At 45.1% G+C, this 14,103-nt stretch overlaps 2 protein-coding genes across 4 annotated transcripts; one reads left to right on the plus strand and one right to left on the minus strand.

Annotated features, from left to right (window-relative positions):
- The first annotated feature begins 1,014 nt into the window (after positions 1–1,014).
- On the plus strand, positions 1,015–3,960 carry LOC120682501 (plant intracellular Ras-group-related LRR protein 3-like). Its single transcript, XM_039964455.1, has 3 exons — positions 1,015–1,848; positions 2,864–3,030; positions 3,099–3,960. The coding sequence occupies exons 1-3, from the start codon at positions 1,150–1,152 to the stop codon at positions 3,742–3,744; spliced, it is 1,512 nt and encodes a 503-aa protein (XP_039820389.1). The 5' UTR covers positions 1,015–1,149; the 3' UTR covers positions 3,745–3,960.
- A 3,331-nt stretch (positions 3,961–7,291) lies between these two features.
- Positions 7,292–11,941, minus strand: LOC120681492 (protein NBR1 homolog). Of its 3 annotated transcripts, XM_039962997.1 has the most exons (8): positions 11,650–11,903; positions 9,507–10,608; positions 9,278–9,419; positions 9,113–9,203; positions 8,791–9,006; positions 8,511–8,663; positions 7,758–8,423; positions 7,292–7,675 (listed from the first exon to the last, which is right to left on the minus strand). In XM_039962997.1, exons 1-8 carry the CDS (start codon positions 11,725–11,727, stop codon positions 7,640–7,642), a joined length of 2,484 nt encoding a protein of 827 aa, XP_039818931.1. In that variant the 5' UTR covers positions 11,728–11,903; the 3' UTR covers positions 7,292–7,639. The 3 variants fall into 3 exon arrangements, with proteins under 3 accessions (XP_039818931.1, XP_039818929.1, XP_039818930.1); XM_039962995.1 differs by having other exon boundaries at positions 9,278–10,608; positions 11,650–11,941; XM_039962996.1 differs by having other exon boundaries at positions 7,292–7,661; positions 9,278–10,608; positions 11,650–11,905.
- Between the last annotated feature and the right edge of the window lie 2,162 nt (positions 11,942–14,103).

A 14,103-nucleotide genomic window follows, 5' to 3' on the forward strand; every position in this document is an offset into this window, starting at 1 on the left:
CGCCGCGGGCGATTCGGTGACGGCGGGCGGCTGGTAGAGAGCGCGCTCATCGGCGGCCATGGCGCGGGCGGCCGTCGGCGACGGCGGGCAGGGAGGCGACGGCGGGACGAGGAAGCAACGAGGAAAGGGAGACGCGGCTGTCTCCCCTTTTTATTGGGGATTTGGGAGTTGTTATTGGGGATTGAGAAAAAATAAAGAGGAAAGAGAGATAAAAAAATCAATCTGTTGGAGGAGGTTTTTTATGATCAATCCCTTATATTGAGAAAAGATGGAAAAGAAAATGGGAAAAATTAAACGGTTGGAGTTGCTCTAACACATTAAGGTTATTGTCTGTGGGTGCCATGGGGCAATCCGGCAGGCCCTCAAATTTGACACTGTGCCGTTTAAAAATGCTAAATTTTAGCTCTATTTCCTTCGACATACAACTTGGGAAACAAGCTTTGAATCCTAAAATTGGAGGGTTTTTACCTTAGGTGTTGTTTAGTTGCGTCCGTAAAGTTTTTGAAATGAAATTTTTACACATTTGAAGTATTAAATATAGACTAATCACAAAACTAATTACAGAACTCGTTTGTAAACTACGAGACGAATCGAATGAATCTAATTAATCCATCATTAGAGCATGTGTGCTATAGCAAATACTGTAGCAATTTAGTGTCTAATCATATCCTAATTAGGCTCATTAGATTCGTCTCGCAATTTACAAGAAAACTATGCAATTCATTTTTTATTTTATCTAAATTTAATACTCTATATATGTAAGATTCTCTTTTGATATGATAGATTTGAAATTTTGAATTTTACATCTAAACCAGGCATAGTGCGCAAGAAAAAATAGAGACCCATCCATACATAGTACTCCTGCTCCCATAGTCCATGGATCTTCGTCTTGGGGTAAACAAACTTTGACCTCCTGCAGCTTCTTTTTTTTAGATCAGTTGACTTCCTGTAGCTGGGACACTGCAGTCCGGGACCGGGAAACTACCCCGCGAATCTGCCGGCCGGGTCAGGCGGCCCCACCCATCCGCCTCTCCTCCTCGCCGCCGTCGCCGTCTCCTCTTTCCCAAACCCACCACCGCATCTCGGAACTGCTTCCACTGCTCCGCCCCCCGCCTCCACTCCGATCCCCGCACCCCCGACCCGGCAGCCATGGATCCGGCGCCGCAGACCCACCCGATCCTCTCCTACGTGCTCTCCCGCATCCCCACCCTCTCCAAGCCCAAGCCCGCCGCCTCCGAGTTCGACATCGAGCAGCCGCCCGCGCGCACCCCGTCCCCGCGGACCCCGTCCACCGCGGGGGAGTTCGAGCTCGTCGAGCGCATGCCGGGCCTGCGCCACCCGTCCGTGCTCCGCGCCATGACCCGCGCCGTCGCCGACGTCTCCGCCGCGCGCTCCGCGCTCCAGGTGCTCGGCCCGCGGCCCGACCACGAGCTCGTCGACTCCTCCCGCGCCATCGTGGCGGCTGCCGAGGCAGGGGACTCGCGGATCCCCGAGGGCGACGTCGAGGCGTGCCGCGCGGTGGTGCGGCTCGAGGAGACGCACGACGCCTACGAGGCCCTGCTGCAGGAGGCCGAGGCCAGGCTCGAGAGGGTGTACCGGTCCGCGATGGAGGGGGCGGACGTGGATGACGAGGCGGCGGAGGGCGGGAAGGACGACGGGCCCGCGGCGGGCGCTGATGGCGGGGACGCCCCGGTGCAGGAGGAGGTGGTGGCGGTGCTCAAGCAGGCCGAAGAGGGCAAGCCGGTGGAGAGCGTGCGCCTCGTGGATCGCCAGCTGCGCCAGCTCCCTGAGGCGTTCGGGAGGATCCAGGGGCTCCGCGTGCTTGACGTCTCGCGCAACCAGCTCGAGGTAACAAACTACAGACATCTTCAATTCTTCATGCTTAACTAGATCTACACGTTTAGGGCGCCTATGCCACTGCCTTCTGCCGACGAGCCATGAACTCAGAACTCCTGCGAAGGATATTTATTGTGTATGAATGTGCCTTGTCCCTACTGTTTTTAGGGCCAGGCTGGGCACACATTGCTACTTCTCAAATTTTCTATTCGCTGTGTTCGCTTGGCTGTGGCTGATGGCTGGTGCTGATTTATTATGAGAGAACAGTACTGCTGACTGGCTGGTAGCTGGTGGCTGGTGCTGATTTAGTATGAGAGAATAGGACTGCTGGCTGGTTGGCTGACAAGCCAAGCGAACACAGCGATTACTTCATGAGTGGTTGAATTGATTTTTTTGCAATAGTTCATATTTGATTAGTTAATACTAAGTTGCCCATTCATGTGTTTGTAATGAGTTTGTTTAGATGAAAAGCTGGTTTTGGTTTGGCATCACAATAAATAGGCTATGGTGGTCCTACTGCTGAAGGTTAGAATTAGAAAATTAACAATAGCTGAATCTGCATATTGCAAAAACACAATATCGAACTGTAGGAGGCTGCAAATGCATTATACTTAGAATTGCTATATATCATGCAAAGTATTTGCTAATATGATTGACTCAAGTGGGTCCATCCATCTTTTTAGATTTGTTGAATTTAGTATAAATCCGTGGTTATCTTGCTCAGGTTAGAATTTGGAAACCATAGTTTGAAGTAGGGGAAATATCTTTCGTTTTTTTTACTTCCCAAATATTGCTTTTCAGTATGTGTATGTGATGATATAAGTTTATAATTGTTGGCATATTATCACTGATAGAACTAAAGCAAATGTTAGGTACAAAGTGCTTATCATCTTTCTTGATTCTTAATCAATAGACTTTGAATGTTTTTGAGTTGTAATTCCATAACAAGATCTGTATACATCTCATCAGTTTTGGTTTCGCCCCCTGCTTGTTTGATTAATAAATTTCCATTTCAATGTCATTATAGGTTATTCCTGATGCTATAGGAGGACTTGATCATCTTGAAGAGCTTCGTCTTGCTGCCAATTCTTTGATTTCTCTTCCTGATACCATTGGACTGTTATCCAATCTAAAGGTTCTGAATGTGTCAAGTAATAGGCTCAGAGCACTGCCAGATAGCATCTCCAAGTGTAGGTAGGTAACACTCTGGTCCTTTTCTTTGGCTGGTAATACTATCCAACTGATTGGTGTTGATACTCCAGGTCACTGGTTGAGCTTGATGTGAGCTACAATGGGCTCATTTACCTGCCAACAAATATTGGCTATGAGATGGTCAATTTGCAGAAACTCTGGGTCCACATGAACAAGTTGCGATCTCTTCCATCATCTGTCTGCGAGATGACATCGCTCTACCTCCTGGATGCCCATTTCAATGAACTATGTGGCCTGCCATCTGCCTTTGGGAAACTTAGCAGTCTTGAAATTCTCAACCTTGGCAGCAACTTCAGTGACTTGAAGGAGCTGCCCGCTTCATTTGGTGACTTGTTGAATCTGTGTGAGCTTGACCTGAGCAATAACCAGATCCATGCTCTTCCTGACACTTTTGGTCGTCTGGATAAATTGGAGAAGCTTAACCTAGAGCAGAACCCCCTGGTAATGCCACCAATGGATATTGTGAACAAGGGTGTCGACACGGTGAAAGAGTACATGTCAAAGAGGTGGCTGGACATCTTGCTTGAGGAAGAACAGAGGTGCATCGCTGCGGAGATTCCACAAGCATCATCAACTCCCAAGGCTTGGCTGGCGCGCAGCGTCTCCTGGGTCACAGACGTTTCTGGGAGCCTCGTAGGGTACCTTAGTGGGAACGAGAAGTCAGAAAAGGATGCATATCTGGACCAGCAGTTCTGATTCCCGAGAGTTAGACCTCATTTGCCTGGTGTGTGCGTGTGCCGTCATGTACATACAAATATAGTTTTATCAAACCTTTTCAGGTCATACAATCTTTACTCTTGTTTTACTTCACTGAATAAATTGTGTGGAAACTAACAAGACTTGAGAGTACACTCAAGATAGCTGTTATGAAGAGATCAACCTGTATTGATTTTGCCCGTTTTTTGCTGTGAATTCTGGCTAAAACCTCTTCCCGTTTGTTTGGGTTCTCTGGTTGTTTGTTAATGTTGAGCATGCGCCCAGATAAAGTATATCATTCCAAAAATCACCTTATTTGTGTTTCTTGATGATGTGCATATATGATTTTTAATCAAATTTATCATAATTCATTTTTCATATTTTTCACGAAACTTATTTGTGTTTTTTCAACAAAAAACTAATTTGATCCCCGCAAATTTGAAAAGGAGACATCTTTTCATGAGTTCAGGAAAGTAGCATCTGCTTTTGCCTTCGGAAGACTCAAGAGACGGCCAAGAGCCCAGGATACGGGAACTTTGTTCGCTTGGCTGTGGCTGGTGCTGATTTGTTATGAAATAAAAGTATTGGTGGCTGGCTAGTTTTGATTTGGCATGAGAAAAGCACTGCTGGTTGGTTGGCTGACAAGCCAAACAAACAGAGTGCAATCTCATGATCTGTTTAAAAGTAGTCCATAGTTCTTTTGCAAGTTGTCGTATTTGCAATTGCCAGTGAAGCTGAACATTTTTCCCATTGTGCAAATTCATAGAAGAGCCTACTGAACACGTGACCCTTTTTTTTTGGATCAGCTGGTGCGTATTACTTGTTTTTAATTATAGAGCAGCACTATCATTTTAATCTTAGCATCTACTAACATTGGTGTACTCAGATCAAGATCCTTCTCATGGAGAGGACAAGCTTGCAGATAAGACAGATCTTGGCAGATACGCATTCCTGCAAGAAAATTTGTTTGTGTTCACAGATATTTGTTTGAAATAGGAAAAAGTTCTTAGTTTCCTCTTTTAAGCAACATCCTGACTACTTTAGGTGATAATCATTCATTTACTTCTTCTGTAACATAATTCCTAAGTGGGTGCTTGTTTGAAGTTTGTTGATGTAAAAAATACCAACTGAAACGTATCCAGGGTTGAAAACGAAAACGAAAATTTTCGATTACTAGGAACCGTTTCGAGATTTTATCGAGATTTTGGTGTAAACGAAAATGAAAACGGCTACCGAAAATACGGAAACGAAAACAGTATCTTTATCCGAAACTGAAAGCGAAAACAATTTCAACCTCTACCGACCGTTTTCGAAAATTACCGTATTTATCCGATAATTTACCGCCGGTATTATCGTATTTAAAGCCCAGTCCAACACATGCTTTCCCGGCCGAATAGCTCGTGGAGGTTCAGTTGTAGGCATAGGCAGCCTGCGGCCCTGCACTAGCACTATTTTTAATGGCATGCTAGTCTATATTTAAGTCTCTATTTAAATTTGGTTAATGATCATGTATGAGTATGTCACTTATGCTGTGTGCAACTTTGTGCCATACTATCGTGCATGCTACTATGTATCAGTTATCACAGATTGGTTCGATATTTGGATTAATATCTTAATCGAATCTTCACTACTTGTATATGAGATGTGTCAAGTCATATAGTTAATGTTATGCTCTATTGTTTGATATGTTTATCGTTTTTAAATATCGTTTTGATAAGTTTCGACCGTTATCGATGTGTTCTCGACCATATATTTCTGTTTTCGAAATTACTGGAATACCAGCGTCGTTTTTGTTTCCGAAAATATCGTACTGCTTTTCGGTTCCGATGAAAAAATATGAAAGTAAAAATAGTGGAGTCTTTCGCCGATCGTTTCCGACCGTTTTCATCTCTAAACGTATCCCTAAATGTTCTTCATTTCTAATTCTAAGGATGTGTCAAGAAAGTTGGTATTGCTCGAGCTGCCTTGCTCAAGTCAAACCAAATGTAGCAAAAGTCACGTGTTTTTATAAAGCTTCATGGTTTTCTTTCCAACGAAGTCATGTTGTAGAACAAACCTTTTGCTCCCCCAATGCTTGTAGTCTTGTCATGTCAGCTGCTGGAAATAGCAGAGCACCAACTGTCGTAGCTGATCCGGCTTTCACTGCGTTCGGCAGGCTGGAGCTGGAGTGGTGTGAGAAAAAAATACTATTGGGCTGGCTGGAGCTGGAGGCTGGAGCTGGAGCGGTGTGAGAGAAAAGTACTGTTCAGCCGGAGCTGCAGCAACAAGCCGAACACAGTGTTTGTGTATGAACAAATCCGAATTAGCAAGGGTGTGTTTAGTTCAAGGTTCAAGAAAACGCTGGGCGCTAGACCACTGATTAGCGCCTAGGCTAAATAAACGTTGATTAAACATGATTAATCGTTTGTGAATTTATTATTATTTTCCATAATATATATTAATTTTTGGATTTATAAGTGATGTAGATGCATATATATGAAAGAATAAATGAGAAATGAGGAGCAACACCTCAACAGCCCAGCACAGCCCACCATCCTAGCAGCCCACCAGCCCATTTAAACACCATACCACCTTATCCATACCCTAACCAGTTCACGTCTTCACGATACCCAGCAGCAGCCGCCGTCTTCCTCCTCAGGTCAGGCAGCCAGCCGCTAGGCGCCGGCCCCTCCCCCTCTCTTCCCGCGCTGGCCGCCGCTCCTCCCTCTCTTTCCCGCGCCGGCCGCCGGCCTCCTCTGCGTCTGCCGCTCCTCCCTCTCTTCCCCAGCGCCGACAGCACACAGCCCTATCGCCAAATCAAGAATAGGGGGGCAAATCGAGCAAAGGACGAGCAAAATCGAGCAACATGGACACCATGCTGTAAGCATTGGTGGAATTACAACCCCAATGAACCATTTTGCAGTCCAAATCTCATCTCTCCTCTTGTTTTCTTCACCGTTCATGGGTTTGACTGTTCACCGAACGTTTAATTGGGCGTTTATGGCCTAAACGCAACACTGGGGGTCCGATTTGCGCTTAATCACGATTAAACGTACGTTTAAAAATGTTTTCTCGAACATTGGTTTAGTTCCCTCGTTTTGGATCTCATATGTAAACTACGAGACCAATCTAATAAGCCTCATTAATCTAGCATTAGCATATGTGCACTGTAGCTTTATTGTAACAATTTATTGTCTAATCACACCCTAATTAAGTTCATTAAATTCTTTCACAATTTACAATCTATTTGTGGAATGCGATTTTTTTTCAACTACATTTAATACACCTTACATGCAATTTGCAAATCTTTTGAAATTTTAAACTTTGAATCTAAACAAAGCCAAAATTTTCAAGGATAATATAGGCATCCACAGACTACAGGCCTGTCACGCAGCTCATCTCCTTAATCTATTGCTAGTTACCCCCTCCGTTCTATATATGACGTTTAGGACACGCAAATTAGTTCATTTTTGAATAAACAGCTTATCCCATATATATTTATGGATGGAGGTTAATCAGCCCCGTGCTTCCAAATTAGCCCTCATAGAGAGAGCACACAGCCGCGATATGGGCAAGGCAGCCAAAGACGACAATTGAACTAATTAAACTCCAAAAAAACATAAAGGAAACTGGAACCACGATTCGGAGTTCACCTACTAACTTAAGCGGTTTCAGGAAAAGGATCACCCATAGCCCATAGTGCACCGGGGCGACGCAACGCAACCAACCCCCGCATCCAAAGGTGTCTGGTCACTCATACCGCCCTACTTCCATCTACTTATTTCATACCACTACTACTTATCTACAGATAAGTTGCTACGAATTGCTGACAGACGCACGCGACGACATCCATCACTGATCCTTCTTCGCCTTGGTCATGAGGTTTGTCATGATGAATCCTTCCTCATCGCTGTTGTCAACCACCTCCTCGTTCATCAGCGTCATCAGAACCCTAGATGTAATCAGACACACCCAGGTTGAGAAAGTTTTTGAGTCGGTGACAAAAAGGATGGGTATACAGTGTTCATACTTACCAGATCAGAGATATCCTCAAGGACGGGATCCCACTCGTTGAAACCACAGAGATCGACAACAGACTGCTCCAGGTCATAGTTGTTCTGCCGGAGTACCTGCTTGTTCAGGTCAGCCTGCAGGAAGCCCAGAACCTCAAGCTCACTCATCATCTTCTCCTCCAGGTGGTTTACGATTTCTTCAGGCAAAGGCACAGTAGGAGGCACAGCTTCAGATACATGAGTGCTAACAGGAGCAGGAGCAGGAGCAGGAGCAGATGCACTAAGAGGATCAGGTGTAGGCACAGAGTTGGGCACGGGAATGGCTTCAGGTGCAGGCACACAAGCAGGCATTGAATCCGATGCAGCCTCGGCTGATGAGGCAGGAGCCTCAGTGATTAGGATCTGAAATGGTTCAACTTCTGCTGGGGAAGAGGGCATATCATTAGGAGCAGGTTCAGATTCCTTGGGTTTCATGGTTTCACGTGCAAGCCATCCGGTGCAGGAGCTTCTAGGCCATCCACATAAAGGTTGTATGGGACCACGAGTACAGCTTCTAGGCCATCCACGTAAAGGTTCTACAGGAGCACTGTTTACATCGAATGTAAAAGGCGTTGCGCCTTCAGGGAACTGATTCAGGTTCATTGCAGCAGCCTGTTTGTTACCACTGGTTTGAATAGGTTGCGCCACCTGCACTTAGAGAGCATGCAAATGATAAGATAAATGGAAGCATCAAAGGTGGCAAGGACAAAAAACAGTAAAGGGTAGTGTAACAACCTGAATATGAACCCAAATTTGCTGACCAAATTTGACACCTGAGGGTAGCGCCAATCTCCAGTAAGATGTGTACCTACCAGGCTTCGCAGGGGCAAGAAAATCAACACTAACATCAGTCTCTTCCCATGGATTTAGCCCCCCATTTGCTGAAATCTGCACGCGCATCCAAAACTAAGTGAGAATTTGATGAAATTCAGTACACGACAAACTTGCATCTCATCCTGTACCCAACCATAAATTAGGAGCTTACGAAGAAGCCAGATAAGTGGATGGTACATACCGCTAATCTGACTGAACTCAGGCATTGTAAGTGATCTCCAGCAACCCAGACAAGCTGGGTACCATACGGCCACGTGGTAGACCCACTGTTACACATGCGCCAAATCTTCGTAAATGGAGTTGACGGCGCCATTGGTGTCCCATCAGGGACAGTAACATCCTTAATGAAGCGACAGTCAGCTTTCACAGCTGGAATCTTCCCCAGGATCTTCATGTTCTGAGAGGGTCAAACAAATATAGACAGAATCATATCATTCTTACCGTCAAGTAATCGAACAGACTCAGGCCAATTCATTAAAGTGTGTCTCGACTCTCGAACTTACACATTTTGAAGCAGGCATGTCTAATCTGGTATATTCAGTCTCATTGCCCATGAGAGAGAAACAGGCATCACACAAATCATAGTCTTCTTTACTGTCAGCAAAAAGCATTTCAGGAGAACAGAAAGGAAATTATATTCACAGCTAGTAATTAAGCCAATAACTTACACATTGGACTTGTAGCGAGGCCCAACGATCAGTGTCACCCCACAGCCATCACATTGTATCCGTCTATGCTGTGTGCGTTGTAGGGTGCTCCCGTAATTGGTACCAACACTTCTGTTAGAGCTCCCAAAAGAGTTGACACCTTCTGGATTGGGTGCACAACTACTAAACAATGAGGCCATGCGATCTCTCTGTGAACTCCCAGTAGAATAGAGGTTAGGATAGCACGTACCTACAGATGAAGGTGCGTTTAACTTAAAAGGGCTATAGATGTTGGGTGGAGAGGGGAACGCTGAGTGTACATCACCAGTAGTTTTTCCATTAGCTCCAAAGATAGGGTTGTAGGGGGTGAAAAATGGTGTGGGAGGGTATTGCAGTGGTGGGGGAGGGTGGACTATAGGTGGGGGAGGGAATAGCGACGGAATATTGGCCATTCCACTGAATCCACAGGATGTATATGGCATAGGAACAGATCGTTGGGCAGGAGCACCATGACAAGTGGTGGAAACAGGTGGCACAGATGATATTACAGATTTTCCCTTACTGCAAGCATCAGATTTTATCTTAATCTCAGAATCAAGACTTCTCTTGAGATCAGATTTCATTGCACCTGAACTAGTAAAGACCAGTGAGTCCTTAACTGAAGGGCATGACGGTGCCTGTTCAATTTGAGCAGTGGGGTCCTCAGATAGGACACTCTTAAGACCAGCTTCAGATATCCCAGAATTTTGCCCATCCAAGGGCTCTGAAGCTGAACCTGTCGTAAGTCCAGATTCAAGCTTAATCTTTGCATTTCCCAATTTAAGTGAACCATCAGAAGAGCCACAAGAAGGATGCATGTTGCTACTTCGTGTAATCAGTTTAGTAAAACGGTCCAGCAATTCAGCCAATGATGGTGCAGATGATGCAGCCCTAGAACGCAAATCATGAGATAGTTTTGCAAGGGCAGCGGGGACTTGATCTGGTACAAACTTCAAGGCTTCATCAATAGCAGATTTCACCAGGGCAAGTTGATCTTCGAGAGAGATGGACCTCGGAGATTTGGAATTCGTGGACTGCTCTTCTGTCCGAGTTGCCCCAACATTGCTGCTCTTCAACTGAACATTAATCCTAAGAGGGTTCAATTTCTGATTAATAGTAGCATCTCGTAGATCATTATCATCATCCAGCATGACGAAATCTCCATCCTCATCAGTATAGGTGAGAATGAATTCAACATCAGGACTGAACTTAAAGGCACTTGCAATCTTCAACCGGAGGGCAGGAAGATCATGATCAAAGTGTGATCCATCCACAAAAGCATTGAAACGCTTCAAAGTGTCGCCATATTTGACCTGAAAACCAGTTGAAACGATACTGAGAATTCAGCAAAACAATTATGAACTACCACTAGGTGACACATTCATTAGTATAGAGCAGGCACATGTGAAAGCTGGTGGTCTGTGGATTAAAAGTAGGGCCTATTCACTATCCAAATGCTTAACCTGATGTATTAAAAACATAAATACCCTAATCAACAAGTGTGAAGTTAATAAAACACCAGATGACCAAAACTAAATATAAGAGAAGATAATCTCTTGCTTTTAATCAACATGCAATTGATAATAGGAAGCACGGTATTGCCATCCTCCTTGCAAATGCAGTAAAGCAACGCCCCAACAGAAACCCTTACAAGCAAACGTGATCTAGTGCGATTGAACTCATCTGTCCTGAGGTTGCGCCACACCCTTTCACTAATGAAAACTCAGGTGGGAACGCTCTCCTCGTGGCCATAAAAAAGAAAACCCCAAATATTTAAAGAATCATGCTACCGTATAGACTGAACGGACTGAACTTATCTGCCATCTAATCCCAAAGATAAAAACATTTGATGCTACAGTCTAAATTTCAATCGTTTGCCATCAGATCCCAAAGATAACCAAAAAAAATCTTACTAGCCCCTAAATCAAACAGTCCAGCAATAATCTAATAAAATACAGAGCGATCGTATCGCACGTTTATTAAGACGATCAATATGAAATAAATCTGATCTTGAATGCACCCACAGTGATCGGAATTTCTACTCCGCGAGCGCATATGAAACACTAAACTTTATGATCCGATCATCCTCACCAGACAGCACCTTCATCCCTATCCAGCGACGAGGGGTTTGACATCACTACGATCCATAACTCAACAAACTCGTGGGGAACAAAAGGGGGCAAAACAACACAACCACTGAAAACAGATCGCTTGCACAATCTACCGAGCGGGGGACGCAGAAAACCCTGCTTCACACGACGGACCGCCGAACCCTACTCGCGGCACTCCCCCACCTCCCCTCCCCGACCGAAGGCGCGACGAAGGAACCGCGGGCGCGAGGAGGGGGAACTCACCTTGACGACGAGATCCCGCACGTCGATGCGCGGCCACGCGCGGCCAAGTCCCGCCGGCGCGGGCCGGAAGGCGTCCATCGCGGCACGAACGTCCCCCGCGGACCCCGGGCAGCGGCGGTTGGAAGGAGGCGGCCCCGGACCCTCGCCTCGCGACGAGGCGCCGGAAACCCTTGGGCGGACGATCGATCGGAGGGGGGATGGGGGGCTGTGGGGGTCACGGGCGGAGGGGCAGAGGAGGAAGGAAGGGGGGCGGGGCCTCGCCGCTTCAGTGCCCCTTTTATCGAGCGTTTCCGTTTCAGTTTCCTTCGACGAGGAGTGAAGGACGGGGGCAGGAGGAGCCTCCGTGCGCCACGCCTGGCTTCCTCGTCGGCCGGTGGGCCCCGCCTGTCGGTGGGAGAGGCCGGGCGTTCGGTCGGTTTGTGGCGATTTCGAGGGTTCCGTTCCGTGAGGAGGTCTTTTTTTTGTGTTCGTCCGAAATTTCGCTGGTGGAGCGGATAGGCCCCGGAAGTACATTATGTAGTACGAGTATTATATTATTTGTTTTCCGCGAGGAAGGATATGATATTGCGCATGTGCTGCTGCCATCTTCGGGAGCAAGGAGGCAGAGATGGTCCCAAGTCCCATGCCCGCGGGACCCGCACGTCAGTGGGACTGTGGGAGATCACCGGTCACCCGGGCCCGTCCATGACATGTCGATGACACGTGGGGCGCATGTATCCTTTTGGTTTTATCTTTGTTCCCGGATATGATCATAGGTAATATTTTATTACAAAAATGATTTTTTTAATAAATAAAGCAACTCGGTGTGATACTGTTGAGTTCGAACCTGCTGGCGGGTACATGCAGGCAGTCTCGGGCTGCGCCACGATTCCAAGGCACGAGATCCGCATGCGCGCCGCGCTCCCCTGCCGTCCCGCCGTCGCGCGGCGGATAGAGATTCGTGTCCGCGTCCTCGGCTCGGGATTTTTTTTCATTTTTATATTTTAAAAAAATTAAAATTTCAAAAATATATGGCGGTTTCGAAAAATTTCAAAACTATACCCCTGTCGCCCCCTGGATGGGCGACAGGGGGCCTGTCGCCCCCTGGATGGGCGACAGGGCCTAAATGTAAAAAAAAATTACATTTAGGTCCGGGCACCCGGGACGCATTAAACAGCGAACTTGTAAAATCGATATAAAATTGTAGAACAATCGGAAAAATACAAACTCAATTATTCTGGATTCTATGAAACAAGATCTACAACTTTTGTTATATAAAGTTTTTCATTTGATCAATGTATCTTGCTCTATTTTAAATACTATTTTAATGCATTTTTATTTAAATCTCAAGATGCATCATTTGGATGCAGGTCACCTTTGGCTAGAGTGTTTCATATGGTGAGCATAGGCTTGTACAAAATTGGTAGATCCAGAAAACATTTCTAGAATAAGTTTTTAAATTAAATCTTGCAATATGTCTAGTTTAAATGGGTTATTTATCCATGCTGCTATACTGAGTTTTAGAAGCCATAACTTTTACAGTACCATTATTTTATTTCCTAAGAGTTATAAAAAAAGTTTAGTAAATTTTAGATAAGCACAACTAGACCAAATGAATTATGACTAAGGTAAATGCACTAAATCAAGAAAAATAGTTCTTGTACCTAGAAAAATTTGAAATAATTCATTTGGTCTAGTTGTGCTTATCTAAAATTTACCAAACTTTTTTTATAGCTCTTAGGAAATAAAATAATGGTACTGTAAAAGTTATGACTTCTAAAACTCAGTATAGCAGCATGGATAAATAACTCATTTAAACTAGACATATTGCAAGATTTAATTTAAAAACTTATTTTAGAAATGTTTTCTGGGCCTACCAATTTTGTACAAGCCTATGCTTACCATATGCAACACTCTGGCCAAAGATGACATGCATCCAAAGGATGGATCTTGAGATTTAAATAAAAGTGCATTAAACTAGTATTTAAAATAGAGCAAGATACATTGATCAAATGAAAAACTTTATATAACAAAAGTTGTAGATCTTGTTTCATAGAATCCAGAACAGTTGAGTTTGTATTTTTACGATTTTTCTACGATTTTATATCTATTTTACAAGTTCGCTGTTTAATGCGTCCCGGGCGCCATGACCTAAATGTAATTTTTTTTTTACATTTATGTCCTGTCGCCCAGCCAGAGGGCGACAGGGGTATAGTTTTGAAATTTTTCAAAACCGCCATATATTTTTGAAATTTTAATTTTTTTTAAATACAAAAATGAAAAAAGGGCCTCGGCTCGCAGGCCTTCCGAGCCTCCCACGCATCATGGGCTCTCTCCCTCGCGGGCCAAGGCCCATCGTCCACCAGTTGGCGGTAGGGGGCCTGCCGCCCGGCAGGGGGGCGCCAGGCTCCCTCCAAGGACCTCTGCGTAAAAAATTTTTATTTTTATTTATATATAGGTCCCTACCGCCCATCT

The sequence above is a fragment of the Panicum virgatum genome, chromosome 7N, assembly GCF_016808335.1.
Source record: "Panicum virgatum strain AP13 chromosome 7N, P.virgatum_v5, whole genome shotgun sequence".
Taxonomy (NCBI): Eukaryota; Viridiplantae; Streptophyta; class Magnoliopsida; order Poales; family Poaceae; genus Panicum; species Panicum virgatum.

What these genes read in the sequence shown, in the direction of transcription:
- LOC120682501 (XM_039964455.1), top strand. Translation starts at nt 1,150, where the DNA reads ATGGATCCGGCGCCGCAGACCCACCCGATCCTCTCCTACGTGCTCTCC. An exon ending in TCTCGCGCAACCAGCTCGAG is followed by an intron (nt 1,849 to 2,863) that starts GTAACAAACTAC and finishes ATGTCATTATAG; the next exon opens with GTTATTCCTGATGCTATAGG. An exon ending in GATAGCATCTCCAAGTGTAG is followed by an intron (nt 3,031 to 3,098) that starts GTAGGTAACACT and finishes TTGATACTCCAG; the next exon opens with GTCACTGGTTGAGCTTGATG.
- LOC120681492 (XM_039962995.1), bottom strand. Translation starts at nt 11,727, where the DNA reads ATGGACGCCTTCCGGCCCGCGCCGGCGGGACTTGGCCGCGCGTGGCCG. An exon ending in CCTCGCTACAAGTCCAATGT is followed by an intron (nt 9,204 to 9,277) that starts GTAAGTTATTGG and finishes TTTTGCTGACAG; the next exon opens with TAAAGAAGACTATGATTTGT. An exon ending in AAATTTGGGTTCATATTCAG is followed by an intron (nt 8,424 to 8,510) that starts GTTGTTACACTA and finishes CTCTAAGTGCAG; the next exon opens with GTGGCGCAACCTATTCAAAC.